The following is a 25,719-nucleotide window of genomic DNA, read 5'->3' as shown; positions in this document are numbered from 1 at the left end:
AAAGGGGCTTTAAAGGGAAACATTTTCTTTTGCATCACATGTAAACTCAATTTTGATATTCTTACTCCTGGTGAGAAGTAATATCTTAATCCTAGACTAATCTAGTTGAAGCCAATAGAGTCTATGCCAAAATGCTCTAAGAGTGGATCTGAGCTGCATCATCATCCTACATTATGGGGAAACATGGATATTCGTTGTTCCCTCCCACACACATACCTTGCAGGAGAATGTGTCAGAAATCTAGACCAGACAAGAGCAGCAGTGCACTCCGGTGAGGCCCATGGTATTGGGGTACAGGAGGAGGGAAGGGGTAAAGGCCCTGCAGCACAACAAGGAACTTGCATGCAACTTAGTTTTAACAGAGAAGACTGTTAGATGGAGAAGATACTGCACTATTCATTCAGTGCAAATTAAGGTAGCAGTCCAAAGTCTTAGAAGATTTAGCAATGTGATAAGTAAGGAAGGTTAGACAGGAGGGTAGAAATGCATATCTGAACTTGGTGTCCAGGCACATTTGTGAATCTGTGTCTAAGATTCTTGAGCAATTCAGTAGACGGTGGGACTGGCAACCTTTTCCAGCTCTCACTGCAAAACACATTTTCATATGCTGTCTAGGCTGTCACACTTTTGTGGCTGATGACTGAAATTTTCTTTGCCCCTGTGTGCCTAAAGTCTAATCCCCTTTTAAGAATTCAGGTTGCACCTGCAAACAAAACCCCCACACTTACATGTATATCCACTTCACATAGGAATCACAAACAGATGAACTCCACTTACAGTTGCCAAACATGTATCCATTAAACTCAAAATAGACAAATTTGTGCTTGGTCAGGTCAGCTGCCAGACTGTTTCTGATTAGGTGGACTTCAGAAGGAGTTTCCTCACCAAGCCCTTTGAGTTTCAGTTTAGAGACTCTCAGATCATTGTAAATCCTATTCCTACAGATTAAATCTTGCAATTTTCTACAGTGATCTCTGAGAAAGTTTGGACCCATGCATTCTTCAAAGGCACAACTGAGCATGCACAGACCCAAGAAATTTCCGTAAGAATCAGTGACTCAAGTGCTGATCCAGTGAATAGAGTCCAATGCATTCGGCTGAACATTTTTGAATGTTTCCTGTCAGATGGAAAATGGTTTTGTATTGTGTTTGTGTGGCAAGGTTTTGGTAGCAGGGGGGCTAACGGAGTGGCTTCTGTGAGAAGCTGTTAGAAGCTTCCCCTATGTCCGATAGAGCCAATGCCAACCGGCTCCAAGATGGACCCGCTGCTGGCCAAGGCTGAGCTAATCAGTGACGATGGTAGCGCCTCTGTAATAGAATATTTCAGAAGTGGAAAAAGTTGCTGTGCAACAGCAACTGCAGCAGTCAGAAGAGAGGAGTGAGACTATGTGAGAGCAACAACTCTGCAGACACCAAGGTCAGTGCAGAAGGAGGGGGAGGACGTGCTCCAGGCGCCAGAGCAGAGATTCCCCTGCAGCCTGTGGTGAAGACCATGGTGAGGCAGGCTGTCCCCCTGCAGCCCATGGAGGTTAACGGTGGAGCAGATATCCACCTGCAGCCCGTGGAGGACCCCACGCCAGAGCAGGTGGGTGCGCCTGAAGGAGGCTGTGACCTCGTGGGAAGCCCACACTGGAGCAGGCTCCTGGCAGGACCTGTGGACCCGTGGAGAGAGAGAAGCCCACACTGGAGCAGGTTTGCTGGCAGGACTTGTGACCCCATGGGGGATCCAGGCTGGAGCAGTCTATTCCTGAAGGACTGCACCCTGTGGAAAGGACCCACGCTGGAGCAGTTCGTGAAGAACTGCAGCCCGTGGGAAGAACTCACGTTGGAGAAGTTCATGGATAACTGTCTCCTGTGGGAGGGACCCCAGGCTGGAGCAGGGGAAGAGTGTAAGGAGTCCTCCCCTGAGGAGGAAGGAGCAGCAGAGACAACATGTGATGAACTGACCACAACCCTCCTATTCCCTGTCCCCTGCGCCACTCAAGGGGAGGAGGTAGAGAAATCAGGAGTGAAGTTGAGCCCAGGAAGAAGGGAGGGGTGGGGGGAAGGTGTTTTAAGATTTAGTTTTTATTTCTCATTATCTTACTCTGATTTGATTGGTAATAAATTAAATTAATTTTTCCCCAAGTCAAGTCTGTTTTGCCTGTGATGGTAATTGCTGAGTGATCTCCCTGTCCTTATCTCGACCCAGGAGCCTTTCGTCATATTTTTCTCCCCCGTCCAGCTGAGGAGGGGAGTGGTAGAGTGGCTTTGGTGGGCACGTAGCGTCCAGCCAGGGTCGACCCACCACAGGTTTATTTCAAATGGCAAATGGATGCCTCAAAGAACTGGCAGCTGAAAAAAGCCCCAATTCTTAATACAGTATACTGAAACCTTAAACTTAAATAAGTCTACACAGATATGCCAGTATCTACATTGCCAACTAAACAAATGAAATAATAAACAGGAAAAAATATTTAGAACCTATGATTTATTTTAATTTTAAATGTTCGCTCTCTCAGCTGATGTAAAAATATCAAGATTAATCACTTCATTAAAGCAAATATCATTACTAGACATACCTGAACAAATTTCCCTCTTAGTAAGTCAGGTGGTAAGTGTATTAAAGTAAGGAAAGAACCCAATCAACATCAAAGGAAGGAGAATTTGGCTCACTAAACATCAAAATGGTATTGCGTTAATAAAATACGTGATTTATTTGTATGGATATATAACGAATAAATAAATTGTCAAATTATTTTAAACACAGATCAGGAAGACAGAGAGCTTTCCAAATCCCACCATGATTTAATTCAGCGATTTTCATCAGTCCACAGCAAAACTGATTTAGTGCTGGCAATGACATAGTGACTCTTCAGTTAGTTTGGGACAATTGGGAAACATAGTCATCTGACTTGTGGCAACAGTCAAATAGAAGTAGAAAAATGTGGTATCCAAAATTATGCTCAAGATTTTCAGTATGTAAGGAATGCTGAACTAAAAATCAAACAACGATAGTCTCTACAAGTATATATTTATGAACATTTAGGTAATGATAGTTCATGAAGTCTTATGAAAACTACAAAAGATATAGCCATGCTACATGCATCTTAATCTACAGCCATGCATTCTCAATAAAGTCCATGGGAGACTGCATTATATCTAAGTTTCAAGCAAAAAGCAAAATAAAAAAAAATGCTTGCAATAAACACTGAAATCTTAATTACTATTTTAAAATGATTTTTTGAATTTAATTGATACTTTAAATAATGCTTGGAACATTAGGCAGTAAACAATTAAACAATTTGAACCATCCAGTGGTTCACATATGAAGAATGATATGTAAAATAAATATCAGTGAATGAGTAGTAGAGTCTTTTAGTTCACCATGATTTAGGACAGGTACCATGGAATAATCAGGAAAACTGTTTTTTTCACAATGCACTCTCCGAAACCAGTATCCTCAATATTCCGAAATGTTATAAAGAAAAAAAAAAACCAAACAAGCAAAAAGAAGAAGAAGAAGAAGAAGAAGAAGAAGAAAGCAGGACCATGCTGTTCACCCACGCACCTGGAGGAACAACTCCAATACCATCATCAACATCATAATCTGAGATGTCACTATCACTGATTGGCCGAGATCCTGCACAACAGTAAGGTAAACAAATACCTGAACATCTGGTCGTGTTATAAAATGTAAAAATGTTTATTTAATGTACTACTGAAATTAAAAAGATGATTTTAAATCTAAACAATAGAGGAGGAGAACTAAACTGCAGTGACTGACAGTGACGTTTCACAAGACAGCTGAGCCAGTTTAACATCTTACAGCTGCTGCAGCCTCCTTTCCCCTTCTCCTTCCCTCAAATCCTCAGTAATCTTCTACTAGGACAGTTTATCTCACTAAACCAGCAAAAAGTTAACTCAAAGAAAAAAACTACTTTTGTGCTATTTCAGTGAGTAAGCTGAATCAGCTTGGTGAACAGGAAAGGAGAGGTGGTAGCATATGGTGAGAAAGGGGAAGAGGAAACAGCACTGCCAGCTTTTAGAAAAGTTCAAATATCTCATTAAAACTAACCTTTAATTTGCTCACTCTATACATATCCTCATGTAGCAATTACAGCAGTATCACATTTTTATAATTAATTCCTGAATGTGCACCAATTTCCTATGCATTGGCTGGAATGAATGACTTTCATGTTTAAGAAAAAACAGAAAAATAGCCTGGAAATGTATTTTAAAATAATCTCCTACATCCTTCTTATTTCTAAATAAATCTTAAATTAATTTAAATGAACAGAGAAGCTACAATATTCAAATATTTCAATACATTCATTATTTTAATATGCCTCATACAAACCTGAAATCAGACTCTTCAAAACAACTGTGCCTCCCAAATACACACATACAATTTCTCTTTGCTGCAAAAGTACACTTCTCATCTGATTGTATAATAAGCATATTGGAGGCCGATACGAACTTTATGACAATAAGTGTTTTTAAGCCTCATAAGTCTTTAAGGACTTTTTTTTAAATAAAAAGCTTTTCATTATTAAAAAAAGTATCCAATAATGATGCACTTCATCTTTCTATTTAAAAGGAAATTTGTGAAAACAAATGTTTGAACAAGTTTCTTTTGCTAGTGAAAACCAAACCAATTCCAACAGGTTTCACATACTTAAAAGTTATGCATCACAGGTGAAAGGCTGCCATGTCATAATGTCATAATTTACATCTCTTTTTTGCCACACATCTTCATTATGTTTAAAGACTATGAAATAGTATTTTTATCTTGTATATGAAAGTTAAATACCATTACACCATATCCAGTACTTCTAATTTAAAATTTAAAAGAGATTAATAGAATTTGGACCTACTTTGTAACTTTTTGCTAGCGCTTTCTCCACCATGAACATGTCTTCTTGGCATGAAAGGTGATGGCTGAGGCAGAGGTAGTGAAGATTCATCATGTGTCTGTAGCTTATACCAATGTGGTTCATCATCTAAAAGTGCTGTCTCCAGCTCTATAAGAATCTAGTAGAAAAATTATCAGGTTTTAATTTTACTTTCAAGGCACACACAGACAAACACATATATAAAATATATATGCATATGTATTCAAAACCAAACAACGAACTCAGGAGAAATGTGATTGTATGTATCACCTCTCCAAGAAATTCACTCTCTTCTTCTTGCACTCTTGGCTGATCCCATACGGTTATTTCAAGCATTCGTTCTCTAAAATCTCTACGATGGACATGTGAGTAGAGAAAAGTTTGGTTCCATTTTGGCTCTAGGCTTTTCTTTACTGTTTTGGTCCTCCTTTTACTCTTATCACTGAAACATAAATATTTGTTGTAAATTGTTTGTAGAGATAAATCACAAAATGCCATCTACTCATCAGCACTCACTGTTTTCATTCTTTCTGATCTGATAATGCCTAAAAGAGAAAAGTATTTGCTGTACAGTGGATCACATTCATCCAAAAGTTCACAAAGTTAATTTGATACTGACTTGCATGATTCAAGCACAAGTTTTTGTTATAATTAATCTAACTATAACAAATTATTGAAAGGAATTATTTACTTCATAAGCACTCATTTAAAAGTTGATTCAATACATGGTAAATTCCAACATAATTTTATAAACTGAAAAACTACTACCTTCTGTCTGGAAGAAAATACATCTTTACATAGGGATTCCTGGGGCGTCCATCTACTCTTGGTGGCAAATCTGTTGCTTGCAGAACATTTACTATTAACTGATGTCCCACTTTGTCATACCACAGTTTAACCTATAAGAATCAAGTTACCAGAAAACATTACTGAAGATGGAGAAAAACCAGAGTTTTCAGACTGCATGACATTAACCACAATGTAAAAGTAACCATTATTTTTTTCCAAGAGACAAATCCCTTAATATTTAGTTAAGACAGAAAAAATGATGGTATATACCAAAGACTTTTGTATTTACCACAGCTGAATAAAATGGTGGCGCCTGATTATACTTACATTGTTTATTGTACTCACTGCATAGTCTTGTATCTGTGAGTGCGTTTAAACCAGCATATGTCTTAGCTCTGCATCTTAAAAGCTACACTCAAATAGGAAGCCCTGACTGCAGCTAAACTCGAGGCACAGTTGAAATCTATCTACTCTGATTTGTCACCTTGCAAATGTTCTTATGAAAAGTATAATATACAGCTAAATAATTTCTTAAGAGAATCATAACATCATGACATTTTTGAGCCTGCTGTATACTCAGAAATTAACATGATCAATATAAAAAAATTTAAGAATGTACAAAACAAAGTCTAAGTACTCACGTTATATTTAATAAGAACAGCTTCAATTAGTATTACAGACAGTTCCAGGATGTAGTGTGTATCTAAATTAAAATGCATTACTGAACAGTGTAACTTTTAACAAATACACAGCTCTTCAAATGCTCCCATGAAGAAGATAAAGTGGTTCTATGCTTGTTGTCTACGGATTACTGGGCATGTACAGTAGAGTGACCATTTTCAGTGCAGATGGTACAGGATGACAAGTTACAAGACACTTTTATGGGCTCCTCTCCATGTAAATTCCTGCACTCTTTGTTGTACTAAGACAAAAATTATTTACCCCTGCTGTGATTACAGTGATGGTTTGTGAGTGTGTACAGGGGGTCTTAAAGAACATTTGAACGATGTTAGTCTTTACCAACAGCAGACATTTCTCTTGACCTCCCAATAGACCTTGGGAATGTGGAGGGCTGAGGGACCAGCACTTCATAGATTTTCATTAACAACTCAGGAAAAACAAAATATGCTTACAGAAAGCTGCCCTGGTAGGACTTGTGGTGCATCCCGTAGGGCTCCAGGGCTGGTTGGAGATATAACAGAAATAGAAGGCCTTTCCATCTTCTGAGATTCAAAAGAACTTGAACCTAAAAATACATGAGAAACACATGAACTTTCCATCCAAAATTTTGAAGTGAATTTGGATAACTTATGAATTGCTTTTTCTTTGAACTGTATAAAGCTTGTATTTATACACAGTATAACTGGATTAATATAGAGAAAGATTTTAAACTGATATAGATAGCATGGTGAAAAAGACTGTCTGAATACCCTTACCCCAGATTAAACCTGCCATTTTTTGTTTTATTTGAAATAACATATACAAAAGAGCTCCTCATATAGCAGTGACAAACCATACCAAATGTTTTAAATAAAATATTGTCATCTGACAGAATTATACATCTCCCTTCCAACCCAAACTATTCTGTGATTCCATGATCTCAAATCTTTGATGAATAAACCCACATCTGTTGTATGGATTATACTCCTGGCAGCCTCTGAAATTTTAACTCCCAAGGAACTGGCACACAGGAAGGTACGCAGGACATGTGTCTGACATGGAGGATGCTCCGGCGCCTGCTGGACATCAGCAGTTGTCCACCAGCAAAGCAGACCCCTCACTAATGCGATGAGCTCGTGATAGGTATAACAGCACTCAGTGGCCCCACAGGACCCTGTCCTAGGGAAGGTTTCTGGCTGCATCTCAGACAAGGCTCAGAAGAGAAAGAACTGGGAGCCATGGCCCTCACACACTCTAGCTGACACCATTCAAATGGGATAGTTAAAAAGAAAACCATTCTTTTGAAGCATGATACACAAAAAGTTCACCTAACCAATGTCTTCTTGTTAAGAAAAAGAGAAACAAAAACTCTGGACTTACGCTGGATGGTGCAGGAGGTGAAATCCTGACACCATCGGTACCTTTGGCAATCCCTTATACTTGTTTTCTCTCTTATGTTAGGGCAAATAAATGACTGTTTTGGGCCACAGCATGTATACCAGTATGGTACTAACAATACAAGATATAGAAGAAAACAATAAAATCCTGCTAACATTTGAAATCTGTATAGCTTAATCAAATCTATACTGTTTCAAATTTAACACACAAGACCAAAACCCATTTAATTTTGTCATACAAAAACCTCAGAGCCAATGCAGTCTCCCAGTACTCATCTTTCAGAAAATTCATAGCCGAAATGATTGTGTTGGGTACAAGACCATGCTTAGTGAAAGGAACGAGGCGTGTACTCACTAGACTCTAACGGGGGGTGAGAAGTCTCGGGAATCCGTGGAATATCACTGAAATGTGAATATACACATAGTAATTAGAAACAACGGAGATGACCTGCTGCTGTAACAAATACGTTTCTGGGACACTTTTTTAGAAGTATGGATATGTTTCTGTTCTAATGGGTTACAAGGAAAGAAAGGGGAAGTATTTAAAGACATACTTTCCACTAGCATTCATGAAAATCTTGACTAATGCAAACTACTTCTTTCAAGTTAAGGAACTAGCAGACGTAACAATATGAGCACTACAATGTTAACATTGTGGATGGATTCCATGATACTTTTACAACCAGAAGAATAAAGTTAGAGAGCTTTTAGGAAGTGAAAGGTGGCAAAAGTCAGTATAGCTACAGATGTTCAACTATTTTTTGGAGCAAAAAAAATCCAAAAAATAAGTCACAGATTGACTCACTAGTAATTTTTATATAAACGTCTCAAGGAGTTCACGGAATGAAACTGATGAAAATGTCTTATAATAATAAAAAGAAAAAGCAAATAACATTAGCAATGTTAAACAAACAAAAGAATAAAGCATTTCTTCAAAGGCTAAGAAAAAAAATCAAACCATATTACATTGGGTATGAACATTTTTCGACATACACATACCCAGCACATATATAGGTGTAAGCAAAATCAAACTGGTTAAGTCCACACACATCTATCAAAAGTTTGCCATCAACAAATTTACTCTTCCATCAAAATCTGGATGATGCTAGCTCCTGACTCTCTTCTGTTCTCAGCAATCATTGAAAAGACATTGCGAGAGCAAGAAATGACTGTTATTGTACAAACGTTAGCAAAACAACAGAGCAGGAAAATGGAAACAAAGCTCTTCAGTGAATTACTTGAAAATATTTTCATCTACACAAAATAATCCAAAATTGGAACTACAATAACATTTTCTCCCTTCAATTTCCAGGGCAATTCTCGTCAGTCTGAAATATTTACTTAGCATATTCAAACTGATTTTTCTGTTCGATAAAACATTAAGTTTGCAATGTTTTCTTGTGCTAGAATATTAACAGTCTCATATGCAGTATAGCATTGTTTGTAATAATATCCCATTTAGGATAAAATACAACCTACTGTGGGTTTTTCACCCACCTGGGTGGGTGAAAAAATGGTCAAGTTGATAGTATTTTCCTCACTTAGAGTTGGCGATATAAAAGTACTTGCCAGATAAAGGTAAATAACAAAAAATAATCACATCTTTCTTAAGACTTTACTCATCAGACAGGAAATAACTAAAAGTATAATTTTTAATGTATTTTTCTAAACCCCTTGTAATTCTTAGGAAAAACTGACAGGAACAGTGGAAGCTAGAACATAAATTTCAACTCCCAACAAAATACATGGTTTGCAATAGAAATGTTATTTGGTAGCTTTCCCACCCACCCCACCATATTAGAGCTCATTCACCCTCACGAAATCTCTGGAATTTTATAGTACAATGGACAGCTTATATATATATATATATATATATATATATATATATATATATATATACTATTATTGCTAAGAAATCTTCTCTTCCCTAATATATTTATCTTGTTTACGTACAGCTCCACATAGAACTGCAAGACACAAAAAGCAAAGAAACCAGTAAATTAAGTATACAATACAGTACTGATCACCAAACTCGTGGCAGAGTATCCTAACAAGCTCTGTAGCAGTTCTGCGTTCCGCTATTGATTTCAAAATGGACATTAAATAATTCAAAGCTATGCTTCTGTCCATATTTAAACTTCTTACAAATTCAATAATTCACTTTGCATAAACATTTCTTAAATATTACATGCCCACAAGAAAATAACTGGTGTTTTATATCTAGTGACTTTATCAAATGTATCAGTGGTATTTTTTTTTAAACATTGGCATTTTAATTGAAGAAGGAAAATACTAAAAAGAAAATATAATCTCAAGCTTGTTAGGTAAGAAAATAAGTCTTATCTAGCCTGCTCTTATGGATTGCAGGAAATATTCTAACACTATGATTTACAAAAAAAGCTCTTCAAAAGAAATAGTAGAAACCTCATGACTTATTCAAAACTAGACTAGTCAAAGCAAATGGTAAAAACAGAGTAAGAAGTAGTACAACCACTTATTGAAAATAAGAACAAAATTTTGCTCTGCTTTCATTGCTCTGCAATGTGAATGTCAGAAAAGTAATGTCAGACACATTCCAGTGAACAGCTGCTAACGTCAAGCTTTGTCTTTCTATCTCTACCCTGAAAGGCAAAGGTTTTGTGTGATCTTATGTGATGTTACATATGACTATCTTATATCTGATCCTTCCACACCTCAATGAATACATAAATTAAACCATACTATACCTTAAGTTGAGACTACTCTGTGCAGATACATGGTCTGTGAAGATCACTATTTTGTAAAACACAGGAGCAGGTATAATTTCCCTGATTCCCTGACAGTGATCAGAGCCTGATCACTGAAGACAAACCAAATTCAAATGTGGTTGTAACCCACACTTCTTTAGGTTTCTCTAGGGACAGAAGCATCGTCCTCTACACCCTACAGAGCTTTCAGAGTTTCTGAGTACCTGTCCCCAGTGCTCATCGTCCTATTTCCAAAACCGTTACCTCCCATCAGAACCTGTAGATCAATCTGCAGTTTGCACTAATTACATTACTTGAGTGACACTCTGGAATTCAGTACTGCCTGGTTTATGATGGAAGTTCAACCTCCTTGCGAGGACCTAGAGCACAGTAGCAGTCCCTGCACTGAGCTGAATCATGCCAGAGATACAACAATTTTGGCAATATTATCTGTGGAAATCCAAGCAAAGATAGCTAGCATCTGACAAAGAAAACAGAGACAAATGAAAAAACATTTGTTTTACCTGCACTATCCCACAGAGTTCACCCGAGCACACAAGAGACAGTGAGTTAGTTACCACGGCAGGTTTCTTCTCCAAAAAGCACACTGCCAGAGGATTTTTTATGCTGTCCTATGTTAACCGCCTCTCGCGTTGTATGCATATTCATAGGTAATTCTTGCCCTCATATTTAGATAGCCAACCCATTAATTCTACTTTTTATAGGTTTCTTGTCTACCTTGTGTTGCAATCATTAGCATCAATTAGTTTCTATGGAGTTTTTAAGGTACTATTGTGGTTATACTGTTTATTGTTGTTATGCCTTCATCTGCTAATAGTGTTACATGTTTCACATTTTTCTCTAATAAACATCCTACAATTATCCATTACTCAAAATTACATTTGCTGGTAGACACAGAAATCCAAATTTACAAGACTGAGCAAATTGTTCAGACATCAATTTTGTAACTGGCAGTCATCTAATTTGTAGGCTTACAGTCCTCCATTATTCACTTAAGCCAAACTGTGTCATATTTGGGCTTTTTAGACCTAATATGCTAGGACTTTTTAAATAGAGACCATTAAAAGTGCTGGTACATTATTTGCATTATTAATAATGAGAGATGAAAACACTTAAATTATGCAGATGAAATATCATTTTTCAGGTCTTTCCGGAACCTATTTCCTCACAGGAATTTTAGGTGTAATGGATTACGACTTAATGCTGTATCAAGCAGCTTCGATTTTGCTGAGTCAGCACCTAAAGCAGACACAAAACTTTGATATACTAGATTTGTTGGATTAAATAAAATTGTCTGTCACAAATTTGAAACAATCACATATTTTGGAGGACAAGACAAGGAGAAGCTGGGGGGAGTAAGTAATCTGTTAATGCAAGCAAATAATTTCTCATTATGTAACATAATTTACATAGATTATAATTATTTTTTTAAAAAAAATCCTGTGCAGTAAGTTCCTTTTTGTTAACTAATATCAGGATTTCCTTCATTGTACAATGTCTAATATTTTTTGTTCTTGTATGACAACAGACAGGTAAATCCCAATCTGACACAAAACAACAGAACTTTGACTCATTGCCACTGGAGAAAGGAAATATCTTTACATTTCAAAGTTATATGTTCTAGTCACTTTGGGATATTTATTTGCTTGTCTCAAAAAAAAAAAAATCAATCAAGACACAACCCTTCAAGAATAGTGGTGTTGTAGTATGTAAAAACCTCCATGCTGAGACTCCATTTATCTCAAAATAAAAGCACAAACTGATGTGCTCTATTTTTGCCTATGTCTGGAAAAAATATGTATGGGTCATCCAAAGCAAAACTTTACATCTTATTGGTACTATTTCTGGGTGCAATTTTTTAGTGTAAAATTCACTGCTCAGATTCAGAAACACTCTTTGATTTTGAATGCACTGCACATTCTATGCCTCAGTTCAACAGTTGTGGTATTTTCTCTTGATTTTTCTTCAAGAACGTGTCACTGAAATGTGGTCACCTAGTACTTAATTTTTTGAAGCTATTAGATTTATCAAATTCAAAAACTAAAATAACTCAATTGGTTTAATAATGAAGTTGTCTCAAAAGCTTAAGGATACATGACATTTGCAAATATATTGATAGTAATAAATATATCTAAAGCTCATTATTTAAAATACTAATCTAGCACTTTACTTTTACATCATTTGTACAAATCAATTTTCAGGTTTTCTTCAATTAAGGCATGGAGTTCAAGTCAGGTCCAGTATCAACATATTTCTGTTCTGCTGATTTAAACATAAAAACTAGACTTCCAAAAATCTCCTTATGGCATTTTATTTTTAATTACAAAGACATAGGACTGAATTTGCAATTTTCAGTCAGGAATGTCTCCTAATTTATCCAACTAAAGAATGTAAAATAAGGTTTCTACTCCCTCACGGTCTCCATCTGGATGGTAATTTTAGCTTTTAACAACCACTATAATTGCATCAGGCTTTCATTTTCCATTAGAAGGTCAACCTCACAACTGAAATTAGCAACAAATGTTAATTTTATTTAAGTACTTTTAATAGGGATTGCCATTAAAAAGGCAGAACTCATTTGTAAAATAAAGGTACACTTGCACAGTACAGACAAAACCAAATATCAAAAGCTGATGTGAAATAAATGTAAAAGAATGTTTTAGAAAGAAAATTAAAAGTTCTTTGTTTCTAAAATTGAAAACCTATCATATTTGAGATAGATAAAAATTATAATTAGGATAAAATCTAGTAAATTCAAAAAGAAATAATCATGCATTCATAAGGAGGAAACAGTTTACTGCTACAGGATAGCGGTATTTAGAGACTTATAGTCAGTGCACATGAACTCTGGGAAGATGACAAGAGAGATTTAAATCCTCTCTCCTACAGAGAGATTTAAATCCTTTTAATTTTTTTTTTTCAACTAGCCAAAAGTCACTTTTTATTGTTAATCATGTGACTCTATTCCACAATATATATGTGAATTTACAATATATGATTAATATTCGATCCTGTAAGACTTAGCTCAAAATGGTCCCAATAGAGTCATGTCCGGGGAAGGAGTGTAGAATATCACAAAAACAATTGTGACAAATGCAGGGCCAACCCCACTAAGCTTATCAATTTGAACAGATTTTATGATCTTTCTAAGGCTTATTTTGGAAATCAGGAATATAAGAACTGTTACCACAAACCCCCAAGCCTGGATTTATAATAAATAAAAATTAAGATTATAAACATAACACATTAATGCTAATTTTTGATGAAACAAATGACTTTCATAAATATGAAGGTATTTTTGTTTCCACTTTTGATTTTGATCACAGTATCATTTAAGGCTAAATACAGTCTTTTCAATTAAGGATTTTGGTTTTCCTTTTTTTAGCTCTTTAAAGAAAGCCTGTTTAAAATCCTACTAGCATTGACTTATTAAAATCCTGCAATGCTCAATGTTTGCTGATGCTTCCTTCTACTCATGAATACTTGTATGCATTATTCTGATTTAATGAAGCTAAAAGCCTGAAAAACAGATTTTTCTCATGCACAGGTCCACTTGATCCACCAATTTTCCTTTGTCACTTGGCAAAAACCTTGTTAGTACTTTGACCATACAGAAAACATTTATACTATATATCACTGCAAAGATCCAAGATTGTAAATGACAGTGAAGAAAATGGAATATACAGAATGTCAATAAAAGTGAATCATATTCCATTATTAAGAGATAAAAAATAATGAACTCACAAATAGTCCCTTTAAAAGTCCCATTAGTAGAAGTAATAACTGTGCTTAAGAAGCAAGTCTTTAGCCTTACCCAATAGGCCTTGAAACAATAATTTCAACTTGAGGTTCTGATTTTGATTCTAAAATAATGTTGTAAACTTCTTCATTTGTAGCTCCAGGCAAGGGTTTACCATTCCATTCTAGAACTTCATCCCCTTGAATTTAAAGAGAAGTTTATCTCATTTCCATATTCTTTTAGAAAGAAGTGCAAAACATTTCTGAAATCTATATAACCAAGTAACGTTGCCCAAAATCAATTAAAAAGCTGTGCTGAAACCCGAAAAAGGTTTTTGAGACGCTACCAAGGCTCCTTTCTCAGAACACAGCTACAATTTGTACACACAAAACATATTAAAGAAACCACTTGTGCAAACATATTAAGTATTTCCAAAATAATACAGCACCTGATATTGTGGTATGAAATGAAAGAGTCTTTTTAAAAGATCCTTTATTAACTAGTGGCAATAAAGTTTGAAAACAGGTTAATCTTCAAAAATGAAAAATATAAATACCTACTGTTAAGCTTTTAAAAAGCATGACATTTTATTACAATTTATATACAGTGCATTTCAATTTCTCTACAGAAAGGGCAGTCTTCACTGTCTGTGTCAAATGAACCAAAAATAAAAGCAAGGAGTGAGTCACTATCTCTTGAGGATGTTAGGGGGGACAGAAAGGAAAACATGATGTGAAAGTTATTTAGATAACTTTCTTTTTTCAGCTTGCCATTTCTGGAATTTAAATAGTATGTACATTGCATTGTACTTTGGAATTATTATAAAAAGTTGAAAATCTTTAAGTATTGTTTCTAAAGAAAGATCAGTATATACAATTAAACTGCAGGAACCATAGGGTAAGTTTACACTCTCATACCCCATCATATGCAGCAGTCAAAACTTCACGACCACTATCTGATGCCACAAATAACTTTCTTTATTGACAATTATTTTATCTTTCTTTATTGACAATGATTTCTTGTTAATCAGATTCAGCCAGGAACAACCCTTCAGCTGCTGGCTTTGCTCCTTTCTGAGGAGATCTAAGCCAAATGATCAAACTTCTGCTTGTTAATAAGCCAAGGAAAACTATCCCAACTGAAGTCCCATCTAAGAAAACACATGGCTTCAATTTCTCTTTATGTTCAGCGATTGTCAGTTCTTTTTCCCAAACAGCCTGTATTTTGGTATTTTAAGAAAGGACTCTACAGAGTACTCCACTGGCTTTCAAAGTATTTTGGCATTCTTTAAAACATAAGGGCTTGCTAATGACAGACTTAATAAATGATTGCTGACATATGTTTAATTTTCTACCACATTGTTTAGCTGAAACGGTTTTAAATATTTCATATATTTATTACATAATCTTATGGTCAGGGGGGAACAGGAATTAGATATTGCCTAGGAACTTCACTTAAAATTTATACAACTCGGTGAAAACACACTCGGTTTATTCTGTAATTCTGACTGTATTTTAAAGCTAACAACTGTTACAAGCTAACATGTTGTTTTTCCCTAAAATAAAATCTGATTTCTTTAGAGAGAATTGGCTTAAATTACAAAAGCATCCCAGGCATTAAAAGGAACAAGATGTGGCCAGCTTTGCAATAGTTATAACTTAACAGCAACAACCAACAGGGACATATGGTAAATTTGTAACACTAAAAATCACAATCTAAACCTAATTTACACAGCAATGAATCTATCACATTTTGAAGCAGACAAAATAGGTGCAACATGGTTGAGAATCCTGAAGAGGAACATGCAAGGTGTCTGTATCGCTATTTTAGAGGACTTAAGCAGTTTTTTGAGAGTCACTAGGAGATCAAACAATTAAAAAAAAAGAACTGCCAAGATTATTAAACATAAGATTATCATAGTCAGAATGCTAAATTAATAGAAGTGGCTCCAATTATTTTTACTGAAAACTAGATCCAAATGGAGATTTGAGTGAAATGGCACTTCTGCTAGTTCTAACCAGATCATCACGATCCATCTTTTGCTCAGCTTGTCCAGCTCTTGATCTTTTTGACCAGCCAAGCCCTTTTACATTGTCTCTTTCATCTAAGATGCTGTCTATAAGGCTTACATTCCAATTTCTGCTCTCAGTAACAGGCATGGAAACAGGAAAGCACCATCCAGATACTCAAAACTTGGATAGATGCAAAACGCAACTGGACATAGTCCTGTGCAACCTGCTCTAGCTGACCCTGCTTAAGCAGTGGGGTTGGACTAGAGATCTCAAGAGGTCCCTACCCACCTCAACCATTCTATGATCCTGTGATACACTGCTACAAATTGAGGTGAGATGATGTCCTAGTTTTGGCTAGGACAGAGTTAATTTTCTTCCTAGTAGCTGGTACAGTGCTGCGTTTTGGGTTTAGTATGAGAATAATGTTGATAACACACTGATGTTTTAGTTGTTGCTAAGCAGTGCTTACACTGGTCAAGGACTTTTCAGCTTCCCATGCTCTGCCAGGTGCACAAGAAGCTGGGAGGGGACACAGCCAAAACAGCTGACCCCAACTGGCCAAAGGGCTATTCCATACCACATGACATCATGCTCAGTATAGAAAGTGGGGGGAGTTGGCTGGGGGGCAGTGATCGCTGCTCAGAGACAGGCTGGGCGTTGGTCAGCGGGTGGTGAGTGGTTGCATCACTTGGTTTTTTTTCCCTGGGTTTTGTTCCTCTCTCTCTCGTTGTTTTCCTTTTCATTTTATTATTATTATTATTATTATTATTATTATTATTATTATTATTATTATCATTATTAAACTCTTCTTATCTCAGCCCACGAGTTTTCTTACTTTTGCTCTTCCAATTCTCTCCCCCATCCCACCGGGGGGTGAGTGAGCGGCTCTGTGCTGCTTAATCGCCAACTGAAGCTAAACCACGACAGATGAACTTCTGGTGTCCCACTGTAGTAGCCCAGAGTTGCAAGTCAGTCAGTCAAGGAGCTGTTAGACACTTTACACTGTAGATGTTTAGGATAACCAAGATATCTGCACAAAGCTGGCTGGCAGAACCCACAGCACGCCTGCACCCTTACGGAGCCACTTCTGCTAGTGAGGCATATATCCCAGGATATCTAAGATGCCTCTAGAAAGGCATATTAATGCATCTTGCATTCTACCCCCACTTACTGATGCATATTCAGCAGAGATTTTCAGAAGAAAATTTCAGCAGAAATTTTTCAGACTTACGCTGCAAATCTCTGATTTTTTTTATATTGATTTCTAAAATACTAATTTGGATTGCGAGATACCTCTGGGGGTCAGCTAGTTCCAACCCCTGCTCAAAGCAGGGCCAACATCAAAGGATAGACCAGGTTGCTCAGGGATTTGACCAGATGAGATGTGGGTATCTCAAAGGAAGGATATGCAACATCTCCTTTGGGCAACCTGTTCCAAGCTTTAACTATCCTCTCCAGATACAAGAAAAAAGATTTTCACAAACAGGATCTCCCTCATTCCAGCTTGTACGCATTGCTTCTTGTGGGATCAGTGTGCACCTCTGAGAACAGTCCAGCTCTGGGTTCTGTACTGCCTCCCATTAGCCAGGTAAAAACAAGAATTAGACCCTCCCACAGTCTTTTCTTTGCCAGTCTGAACAAACCCAGTTCTCTCAGCTTCTTGTATGCCACGTGCTCTAGACCCCTAATCAACTTTCTGTCCCTCTGCCCAACCTGGTCCAGTTTGTCAGTATCTCTCTTGTACTAGAGGAACTGGAACTGGACACAGTACTCCAGATACAGCTTCATAAGCACGGAACAGAGAGCAGCAACCACCTCCCTCAACCTGCTGGCAACAATCCTGCTAATGCAGCCCTGTACGTGATTGGCATTCGCTGCAAGGGTGCTTTGCTGACTCATGCTCAACTTACTGTCCTCCAGCACCTCCAGACACTTTTCTGCCCAGCTGCTTTCTAGCTGATTGCCTCCTAGTGCTTACTGTTGCACTGGGTTATTCTGTTCCTGATAGATGACTTCATATTTGCCTTTGTTAAAATTTCTGAGGTTTGTACAATTACTCAAAGACTTATCAACTAGCCAAATTTTGGAGGTTTTTCATAAAGATGAAAAAACATGTTTTCCTAACAGCAAGGACTCATCCATGCTTTTTTTGTGTTTTAGTCCCATACAATAGGATGAATAGACTTTCATTCATTGAAAACATGAACAAAACAATGTATTTTTTCTGTGAAATAATTTTGACTCTATAAATATTTTTAGAAATTAAAAATAGCTTTGACTTAAAAAACAACCTAGACCAGACATTAGAAATATAATATCTCAGCCCAAATAGTTCAAGATTAGTGGAGAGAAACTTATTTTCTGTAATTATAATCTGCAGTTAAAGCCTATAAGCAACTATAATAATTGGTGCTATCAACCCCATGTATACTGACTTGGTAAAAAAAAAAAATTAACAAAGTAGGATATTTTTAGATACTTGTCATTTTTTCTACTTCTTTATTACTATTTGCTTCATGCAATTATCCTAAATTCATACAAGTTGTCATCACAGCTTCTGGATTCCTAAGAAGGCATTGCATAGACTTTGGTTTGCTAAGACAACACTTGGAAAGTAGTTGCTTAGAGCCATGGTAAAAATATAAACCACTAAGAAGTAATTTTGAAAACCAACTGCTGTGCATAGTTCTCGCTTCATTTAGAAGCTTGAAAAGTGCCAACAGCACAGCCACTTATTTGTAAGTGCAGAATATACATCTTATATAAATGAAATATTTTAAGATCATTTTCTTGGGTTGTTTTCCATTTCTATTTGTGACAATTTACATTGAAAGAAGCACTAATAAAGTCCATTGTGTACACAGTGCATCATCTTTTAGGTGACATTATAGTGCAAGAAAAGTAACTGTAGTGAGTTTTGTTTGCCACAATGAAACAGTTTTAAAAAATGCTTGCATTGCATCTACAGAGTGTAACAAGCAGCTCCTGAGCTAGCAAGCAAAAATTTACCAGTGACACTCAGTCCTGACACCAGCACTGATGAGGAGTGTCTTTTATTTTGCTCATGCAGCCAAGCAATTGGAGTCAACAATAAATTAGAAATCTAAGCGACTGTGGCATTCCATAATAACTTTACAGTATTGTCCTGTATTTTAAAAATATTAGCACATCACATGACCAATGTTAATATAAATTAACAGCTGCATTACAAAAAGCCATAATTAAAAGACAACATATTTTGTATGCTAGTGATTGATTTACCTGCTCTGAGATGCCCCACCACATCAGCCAAGCTACCTTTCTTCACTTTGGTAATGAAGGCACCGAGTCGTCCTAATTCTGTCATTTTTCCTCCAACAACCTGGTTAATTATAAATTTGTGAGTTTCCAAGCCACAAACCAGACATCATATCAAGCATAAATATATAGACAGACCAGTTTTCACGTTGTTTTTAAAATTAAACTTAAAATATGCATAAGGAAATCTATTGTCAATTTGGGCTTTACAGAGGCTTAAAGACAAAGTTAAAGATACAAAAAGGCCAGATCTGCTTGAAAAGAAGTAAAGCTGACATAGAATGAATGAAATTGATATTGCTTTTAATGTGTTCGACTAATCAATGTTATGCAGTTTGCTAAGTATCTAAATTTGTTGCAGAAAGAATGTTTCTTAATAAATAACCAAGAAAATGTACTTTTTGCAAATAGAAGTCTGTCATGTTCTTAAGTTTAAATTGCAAGTGCACATCAAAACGTATGAAAATCACAAAATGCAATTAGTACAACAATTAAAAACTTAGCAAATACATTACTACGAAACATGGGCAAACAGTTCACAAGAATGTTGCTACTGCTAAAACCCAGGCCCTCTCATCCAAGAACATGACAGGACAAAACAGCAACTTCTGGCTTTTGTTAAACAGAACTGAAGAGAGCTAGTTTTGAAGATGACTACCTGATAAAGAGATCAGGAAAATCAGAAAAAAAGGTGCCCTCACAAGATTAGATTTTTAATAAAATATAAAACAAGAAAAAGCAGTCTTGCTGACTTCCTATTATTCTCTACCTTACTCTCTCCAGTCAGGATTTTTTGTCAGGAATATCCTGGGAGGATTTTTATAATAAAATGAAACAGTGGAATGCTGGTTTATTAGGTATTATTTCCCCATGTTGCAGTCACAATAACTAATAGGAGCTTTAATACGGATATATATCCAAGAAGATCCAGAAGCTTCCCTGCCAACAAGGCTGTCACAAGATAATGTGTTGAATTTATCAGTGGGGGCCTTTAGTTCATATCATACAAAAATGAAACTTGAAAAATCGATGAGAAGCTCTCCAACCTACATTTCCTACTAGGACCGACCTTTTTTCTCACATATTAAAAAAAAATTGCTTGCTGCCAGCAAAAATCAGCCTTGTACTACCGACTACTAGACATTTAGTAGAGTGAAGCTGTTCTCATTGTCTGTATTCGCACACCACACTATCTCACTTCAAGGTGGATAAATGACTCTTACCCAGGACATGCCATTACCAAGTTCACAAGGTTCTTTCCTGATTTAATTCCCATCATGACAAGGAGAACCGACAATCCACATCTCCGTCACATGTGAGGGACTGAACTATCAGACAACTATATGCAAGGAGCAGTTCAGTATCAGTGCCCTTTGAAGTAGGGCATTCAATCCTAAGTGGATGGGAATGTTTCATATTTTGCATTGTTTCTGTTGTTCTCAGTGGGGAGAGGAAGACACCCAAATTAAATTCTCTCAGTCACCTTTGAAGCTCCGTATAGTTAAAAATATACATGGAGACAGAAATTCTTGAAGTGGCACACTATACTCCCCACCAGCTTCAGAAGTAGCACTCTCTCTCTTTTAAGTGTTCCAGCAGTTTAGGGACATGAACCTAAAAGTCTGCTACAAATGACTAATTCAGGGATTTAAATCAACTGGACAGTGTTGCCAATGTCTTAATTTTGGGGCATCAGATTAACTGGAATTACATTTAATATAATCTCTACTATGCTTTAAAAGGTTTTTTTGCAAATTTTTGTGTAAATATTTAGTTTCATTCTACAAAATTTCTGTTTCCGAATGGCTGTGTGGATTTGAAACACTGACCTTGTAAATATGTACATCCAGATAACATTTATGTATGTGGATTATGAGATGAATTACTTGACTGAAATGCAAACAGTAGAGCTAGAAAAGGCAGGACTCCGTTAGCACATTGCAATGTGCAGTGTATGTCTTGCAGACAGGAAGCTGAATAAACATACACTTTTTAATCAAAATGGTTCAGTTCTTTTGCCATGGATGACTGGAAGACTGCATACAAGGATAATTTATCTGTATAACTTCAAAACTTACTAAAAATGGGGAATATATTTTTGTCAAGTGACCAAATAATTGGAAAGTCCTCTGATTTACTGTGTTAGACCTCTAGGTCTAAGGTCCATGGAAGTTTCTTCCATTTACCACATAAACCATGTAATACTTACTTTTAGCCCCAATAATGCACCTGATTCTTTTGGCATGGTTGTTCTCTTGTTAAGAATAACACGCCCAATTAAGCGATCTCCCTCTTTAGAAGGCTGCCACGTTACTGGATGCTGTTAAAAAAAACAGCAGTGGAATTAAAGAATTGCAACCATCTTCCTGTATTTAGATGCACATTTATAAACAAATAAAATTTCTGGATGTCACGGTAGACACAAACGTTTTTCAGACATGTTACATATTGCACCCAAGCTTTCTATTATTATATCTGTTGAACTCTGGCTTCATTAAATCTTTATGCCCACTGTAAAAAAATCTCAGCACTAAGTCTGCAGGTGGAATTATAATATAATTCAAAGTTCAATACAATTAAATAGTTAAAACATACCTTAGGTAATAAAATTAAACATTTACTTTTAAATTCCATGACCCTGAAAAGTGCATTCATAAATTCTGTTCTTTAGAATAATATACATGTTATACAGGTCTGCCATATGGGTTCACTATATAATAAAAATCCAAGCAATCTTTTCCCACTCCAGGTCAATAGAAAAAGTCAAAAGAAAATCTCCCAGAGCAGCATCACACTCACAGGTGCTTTTGTGGTGTGTAGTGAAATCTAGTGTCATGGCTATAAAAGAATTAAATTCAAGTTAAAATTCAGGCAATTTTACTAGTGTATCTTTTGATGAAAATTTCTTTCTGATATCAATTTCCATGATCCACTAAACCAAATTTTCATATAATTTGTACAGAATAATTTTTTACAACAAAATATCTATGCTGAACTGAAATAATCAGCAAACATTTTAATTCATGCTTATGAACCTCTTTTTCCCTGTTTCTTACCGAACTTATCGGGGATGTCTCCCTGCTGTGCCACGTGGCAGGATCCAGCCAGTAATAATCCAAGTCACCTGGAAGAATATGAATAGAAAGAAATGTGTAATCTCTCAAACAGAGAAAGATGTATGAAAGATTACTTCTGCATGCATGAATTTTAATGTGCAATAGTCTGACGAAGCAAATACAAAACCTGTATTATGATTCAAATTAACTTTTATCAATTTGAAAACAATATAGCCTAATAATACAAAAACAAAACCACATAATAATGCATTTATTTGGACCTCTGCTTTTTCACAAATTGCACCTCAGAATCAGTTGTGCACTCTGGCTGTTTTTGACTTTGCCCAGACATCTTCCAAGAATGGACCCCGATGCATCGCATTCACAGCCCTCCTCCTCCCCCCCCGTCTCCTTAACAAACACACAGGACTACAGCTAATGATGACACAAGAGAGAATACTCCACAAAATAGGCACTTAGCTATAGTTAAGGACAGAACAGTTAACCGTACTCAAGAATCAGCCAAGTAGTTGATCAATACCGTGACAACGGGTACCGTACAGATGGAGAGGCACAGGAGATGGTAAAGGGTAATAGAGTACCAGCCAAAACAGCCACACAAACAAAGCAAACAGCGCCAACAGCAGATAAGAGGTTGCAATCTTTCATTTTGCTTGGGACAAACTTCTATACTATGTACATCAAGAACAAACCCAGGAATTACAGCAGTCTGGAAGCCATGAGCCCATCGGGCCAAGGAGGGGAACCGTGGGTAGGGTTTGGGAGAAAAGGCAGCAGAGTGTAACACCACAGAGAGTATATATGAATTTATGGAAAGCTAAGGAAACCACAGTTTGACTTAATATATTACAGCTGTAGAAGGCTGCACTGGTAGCAAAAAACTACCAACTTCACTGGCAGTTGTCTGTGATAGAGGACTGATGTAAATGTGCACTCCAAGAAGGAAAAGGACGAGGCAGGAATTGCAAGAGGAAGAATATCAGGCAGTGCAATTCAGAGCGCAATTTTCTTTACAAAGAGGAAGGGTGCAGGTGATATTGGGAAGGACATAGTAGAACGATGCAGGCTAGAATAGATCCAACAGAAGGACAAATGTGAGACTGATACAGCAGGAACAAGTCTGAAATATTTCTGTGCTAGTGCTACTTTTAAACGGAATGTGCTTTACCTGTGGTTTACCTTACACATTAAACCTGTGAGCTCTGAACCTTGGCGTTATTTCATCCCTTTGGGTATTGCCACAGTGTATTAACAAAAATGCAATAGTGTCATTAGAAATGAGAAGGACAACTCTTTCTAATGCTCTCTTGCAATAACAGTAGTGTATGTAAAAGCTTGATCTGAAATAACCAAGAGGTATTTTTGAATTTTATCTGAGAAAAAGTAAATGATTCTGCCATTTAGCTTACAATGCCTTTGAACACGAGAACAAATAAACCCCCCACCAAATCAAAATCTAAACTATCACTTCAGAGGTTAGTTTTATACCCTGAAGGAAATACAGTCACCTCTCACTGAGGTTTATATCCATACCTGCACTCCAGGCATTTTTCACGCTCACTTAGGCAGAGAACCTTGGTCTTTTGAAATATGTTAGTGGAACAGTTTAATACCGCTTTTTGAATTTGCAAGTGATTTTTTTTTCAAGTCTTTAAATTACTATGTCCGAGAGTTAGTCTTCATCGTGGAACAACTCTTCACGCACTTTCCTAACAACATTCCTACAAACTCTTTACCAATCATTTAAAAGCCACCAGGTAAAAAACCTACTTTATCATTAAAGTCAGATACTTATTGTCGATACCCTCTGCACTCTTGATGTGCTCTATGTCTTCAGAAAATGCATTTTATTTATTATGTACACTTTAGGCAATACATCTTCGCTATCTTATTTTAGAAAACACATCTCTAATACTACTGTTAGATGACTACTCTTACTAGCACACAGGTATCCAATAGAAGCCCAAACAAAGCATGCTTCTAGCAAGAAAAAAAATCTACATTTACACGAAGAGTTTATTATTTTTTACTCTTTTTTGACAAATATCTACATGCTGATTATGAAATACAAGTTGTACCACTCTATAATCCATAAAATCTTTAATAGTTTACCATCTACATGATCATATGCACAAGCCTATTTTAAAACAGGTTATTATTATCATATGCATAACCACACAAGGCAGTTTGCAGTTGCATTAGCTACTGCAGTTCTGCAATTCTGGAGAGCTTAACTTCACACTGAAGATCTTTCAGTTTTATTTTTAGCATCATTCCTTGCACCTATATAGATTTCAAAATTGCAACAAGAGCAACAAATTCACGAAACAGACTGCCACCCCAAGTGCTGGCAGTAAGCTGGGACGTGTGGCACAGAGCCCTCTGATTTTCAGTAATGGACTCAACTGTAACACCAAAAAGCAACCCTCTCCTGTGTGAGCTGGCCTGCCACAGGCAAAACACAACATACTTTGCCTCCATGTTTCACAGCTATTTGCTCAGCAACAGATAAACGTCAAGGCAGGAATAAATGTCACCTCCAGCATGCAGAGGTGTGTGTTCAAGCGCTCAAAGACATTTCTGCTCTTGTCCCCATTGCTCCCTGCTCTCCCTTCTTCCTTCCTCAGCTTCAGCTTCCGGGTCCAAGTTTCCTTGCTGCTCTTCCTCCTGGTTATTGCATACCCGTGAGCACCTGATTCATGCATCTAGCATCCTTCCCAACAAGTTCCTGCTGTAGCAAGATGCTCTCATATGTCTTCTGCCTTGGCTCCTACCTGCTAATCTTCCCTCCTCACCAACTACCTACTCTTTGCTGCCTTTCTTCCCTGTCCATTTTGTTGCTATCGTCCATCTTCTGTCTCCTTCTGCTTCTGGCTTTGGTGTCCTCTCTTTAGGTTGTGTATTTTAATCCCTTCTTCCCCTCACGTCCTTGATACTAAGCTACATCCTCACAGCCCCCTCCTCCCCACACATAAACCTTTAGTTTCCTGCCCCTTTCACCCCTCCTGTCTGTTCTGCCCTTTGGTAAATTCCAAGCCACCAGCTATGTCCACCACAGCCGGCCACGGCCATGGTCCTTTTGCCCTCTGCTCTCAGAAGCTGAGAACTGCACTGCAAATGCGCCTGTA

The 25,719-nt window shown here is 36.8% G+C and overlaps 1 protein-coding gene across 7 annotated transcripts in view; it reads right to left on the bottom strand.

Annotated features, from left to right (window-relative positions):
• The window catches only part of RIMS1 (regulating synaptic membrane exocytosis 1), a 354,590-nt gene that overhangs the window by 137,608 nt on the left and 191,263 nt on the right, over positions 1–25,719 (bottom strand). For all 7 annotated transcript variants that reach the window (XM_075498194.1, XM_075498193.1, XM_075498185.1 and 4 more), the window contains exons 5-14: positions 22,571–22,638; positions 21,724–21,834; positions 19,479–19,578; positions 14,281–14,404; positions 8,075–8,121; positions 6,796–6,908; positions 5,642–5,772; positions 5,144–5,315; positions 4,856–5,012; positions 3,550–3,621 (exon numbers count right to left, since the gene is read on the bottom strand). In XM_075498194.1, coding sequence (XP_075354309.1) covers positions 3,550–3,621; positions 4,856–5,012; positions 5,144–5,315; positions 5,642–5,772; positions 6,796–6,908; positions 8,075–8,121; positions 14,281–14,404; positions 19,479–19,578; positions 21,724–21,834; positions 22,571–22,638 — 1,095 coding nt within the window. The remainder of the gene's footprint in view (positions 1–3,549; positions 3,622–4,855; positions 5,013–5,143; positions 5,316–5,641; positions 5,773–6,795; positions 6,909–8,074; positions 8,122–14,280; positions 14,405–19,478; positions 19,579–21,723; positions 21,835–22,570; positions 22,639–25,719) is intronic.

Source organism: Mycteria americana, chromosome 3, assembly GCF_035582795.1.
Source record: "Mycteria americana isolate JAX WOST 10 ecotype Jacksonville Zoo and Gardens chromosome 3, USCA_MyAme_1.0, whole genome shotgun sequence".
Lineage (NCBI taxonomy): Eukaryota > Metazoa > Chordata > Aves > Ciconiiformes > Ciconiidae > Mycteria > Mycteria americana.
Note: the sequence above shows the minus strand (reverse complement) of the source record. Positions and strands in the feature narration are given on the sequence as shown.